Source organism: Papaver somniferum, unplaced genomic scaffold, assembly GCF_003573695.1.
Source record: "Papaver somniferum cultivar HN1 unplaced genomic scaffold, ASM357369v1 unplaced-scaffold_21, whole genome shotgun sequence".
Taxonomy (NCBI): Eukaryota; Viridiplantae; Streptophyta; class Magnoliopsida; order Ranunculales; family Papaveraceae; genus Papaver; species Papaver somniferum.
The window spans coordinates 17,323,297-17,326,234 of NW_020631041.1; the positions used below are offsets into that span (position 1 = coordinate 17,323,297).

A 2,938-nucleotide genomic window follows, 5' to 3' on the forward strand; every position below is an offset into this window, starting at 1 on the left:
TCATCGAATTCATCAGATTGAGTTCTATCAGAATCCGACGACATATGAGAATTAAATTCCCGTTGATTGTACCCTTCCAAGGCTTTCTCTCCTTCAGAGAAAGAGATATCCGATTGTTCTTGCCCTCAGGGGAGTGGCGAAGAAATTGGATAAGGGTGAACTTCTAAAATCCAGTCACTCCACTTGGAGTCTGGTTCATCCTTGTCTGCATTTGTAGTAGTTATCATCAGGATCAGATATAATCTACCTAGGTGCAAGCTGGATAGGTTGAAGAATATGCATTCTAGGGTGTGGGATAATGAAAAGATCAATGCAGTCCTCAGCTATATGTCCTAATCTGTTACAAAATCCACATAGCATCCTAGGAAGATCCAAGAATTGGAAAACATTCCAATTAACATCATGAAATTCATTTGGTCCCCAAGTACCATAGATGATGGGTTGAGATAAATTAATTCTTAGCTTAATTGACATGCTGCTGAAGCCATCAAGAAAAGGAGTAGGTGAAAAACAAAAAATAAGCTCACCTAGTTCTGCAGTGTTATTTTGGACATTGCTAAACTGAGTTTGCTGGGGGTAAGACTATTCAGAATGATTTCAAAAACCTCAAAACTGATAGAGAAGTTTCTAGGGTTTAGATAAGGTTTTCACAGTTGAAGCATGAAGATATCACCAAAAATAACTCCAGTCCGCTGCCTGAGGAGTATAAGGATAAAGATTACTAAAAAAGTTTTGGAAAACTTCTTGAATAACAATTGCAGGAAACAAGATGTTAAACATGATTGATTTTTAAGATGAACCGGCTTCAACAGACTAACAAATTGTTATTATTTGACTATTTTTCCTTCCTTCTTTAAACAGGAAAAATCCAAAGGCTTACATGATTATACTGTATTTCATTCCCTAAATTCAAATGGTACATGTAGCGTTAATTACAAGAAGTTAATCATGGTGCACCATGGTTTCACTATGAAGAAAATCGTAAGGATAAATGTCCTTTATGAAGGTCTTAACTAGTACACCATCTTGCCCACCTTCTTCTTAGACTAAGCCCAGTTTCACACTATGGGCCTTGTGCCTCCAGGAACATTTTCAGATGTTACCAATGACGTGACAATTTTGCAAGGTTTCGATTCAAATATTTGACATCAACTAGCAGTTTGACGATAAGTAAACCGAGCTTGACTTCTAGAACTTTGAGTTAATGTGAACCTTTATAAATAAAATGCTAAGAGCTACCGACCGATCCAAAAAAAAAAGAGGATAAGAGTTGCTTAATGGATCCACTCGATATTACATTGATGATACCGACGACCATAATTAACTTCAATTTGCGCATCAGAAGGGAAACTAGGACAACTTTGGACCAGAGTTTCCTCCACGACAGCAACACTTGCAACGCCTTACAAATGTAGATTCACCTATCGCGCACTTGTCCTCAATAACACGACCTCCTAATTCCGAACAGTCTTCTTTACACCAAGTTGTACAATCTGCGCAATTTGATGTTGGCATTGTAGTCTCTGTGTATGTGTCTCCCGTTTCACACTGACCGCCTGAAGGTGGAGGAGGGGAACATGGTGGAGGTGTGGGTTTTTTACTACAGCAGTCGCATTGCATTATTCCACTCGGTTGAAGATGTGTGCACTTATAGTCAAGCAAGGTGGTACCTAATGCATCGCGTGAGCCAAAACAATAAGCCAAACAGGTTGTGCATAATGCAAGTGGAGGCCATATCTTAGTCGTGTGGACGCCGATCTCAGTGTCACATTTGAAGGTTGTATCCGCCGTAAGAGCTCCAATCTCTACTGCATAAACACAACAAATTAGACACACTGCATAATTAGAAACCTGTTTTAAACTCTATGGATCTCAAATTGCACCTATTTGGAAAATACGACGACAAATATAGTTAACAAACTAAATCGAGATGAAGTTGGCCACAAAGCACTTTCACGGTGATACTTACAAGAAGGTAAAGCCGAGTCCACGGCACTTGTGTGATCCATGGATGCAGAAACAACAACAGTCGAAACCAGGAGGAACAAAACATTCGAAACAAATATAGAACAAAAAGAAGCCATTTTCATCCTGAAGAAATTTAGTGAATGGAGAGGATATGATGCAACGGCCGTTGGTTATAACTGATTACCAATATGAGTAACCCACCGACACCATCAGGAAAATAACGTTTAGATATTCCCAAGTGGAGGCCAAAAAATTGATTTGTATACATGCCCCATGTGCACAACTTTGAAAAGGGATCCACATCTTATCTTTTTCTGCGTGATTGAAGGCTCCAAACCTGGCCAATTGCAGAAGTTCGGTACGGTGGGAATTGAGCTGGGGTTAATCCATAGCCTGAAAGATTGTGCCATATTAATTTCGACTTCTTCTTTATGCATTTGCATCGCGGCAAGGTATCTAGCAATTTCTTTGCTTAATTGTAAATTTTATTTTCAACTTAATTTAAGATTTTATTTGATTAGATAAAATATATTTGAAAATAAATACAACTCAAAACCAATTGACAACGAGTGGAGTGGCTCTCTCATATTATATTTTAAGCTCATTATGCGGAAACTAGTGATGTGGGATTATTGTCCTTTCACACCCTCTCTCACGTGTAAGACTAGTCATCCGGCCTAACATGTGGACTTACGTACGTGTGGGTCATGAGTGTGCAGGTAACTTTTTGGTCACGGTCCACCCCACGTACAGGTCATACGAGTGACCAGTCATTTGGTCACAGATGCACATGTGACCACTCATTCGGTCACGGTGGCCACTAATTCGGCCTACACCCCCACGTACTGACCTAGCTATGATACCATGTTAAAGTATGCGGGCATCCAACTCAAAACCAATTGGCGATGAATGGAGCGGCTCTTTCATATTATATTTTAAGTTCATTATGCGGAAACTAGTGATGTGAGAT

The 2,938-nt window shown here is 39.6% G+C and overlaps 1 protein-coding gene across 1 annotated transcript; it reads right to left on the minus strand.

The window, feature by feature from the left end:
- Positions 1-1,246: 1,246 nt before the first annotated feature.
- On the minus strand, positions 1,247-2,148 carry LOC113339347. Its single transcript, XM_026584634.1, has 2 exons — positions 1,970-2,148; positions 1,247-1,808 (listed from the first exon to the last, which is right to left on the minus strand). Exons 1-2 carry the CDS (start codon positions 2,088-2,090, stop codon positions 1,351-1,353), a joined length of 579 nt encoding a protein of 192 aa, XP_026440419.1. The 5' UTR covers positions 2,091-2,148; the 3' UTR covers positions 1,247-1,350.
- Between the last annotated feature and the right edge of the window lie 790 nt (positions 2,149-2,938).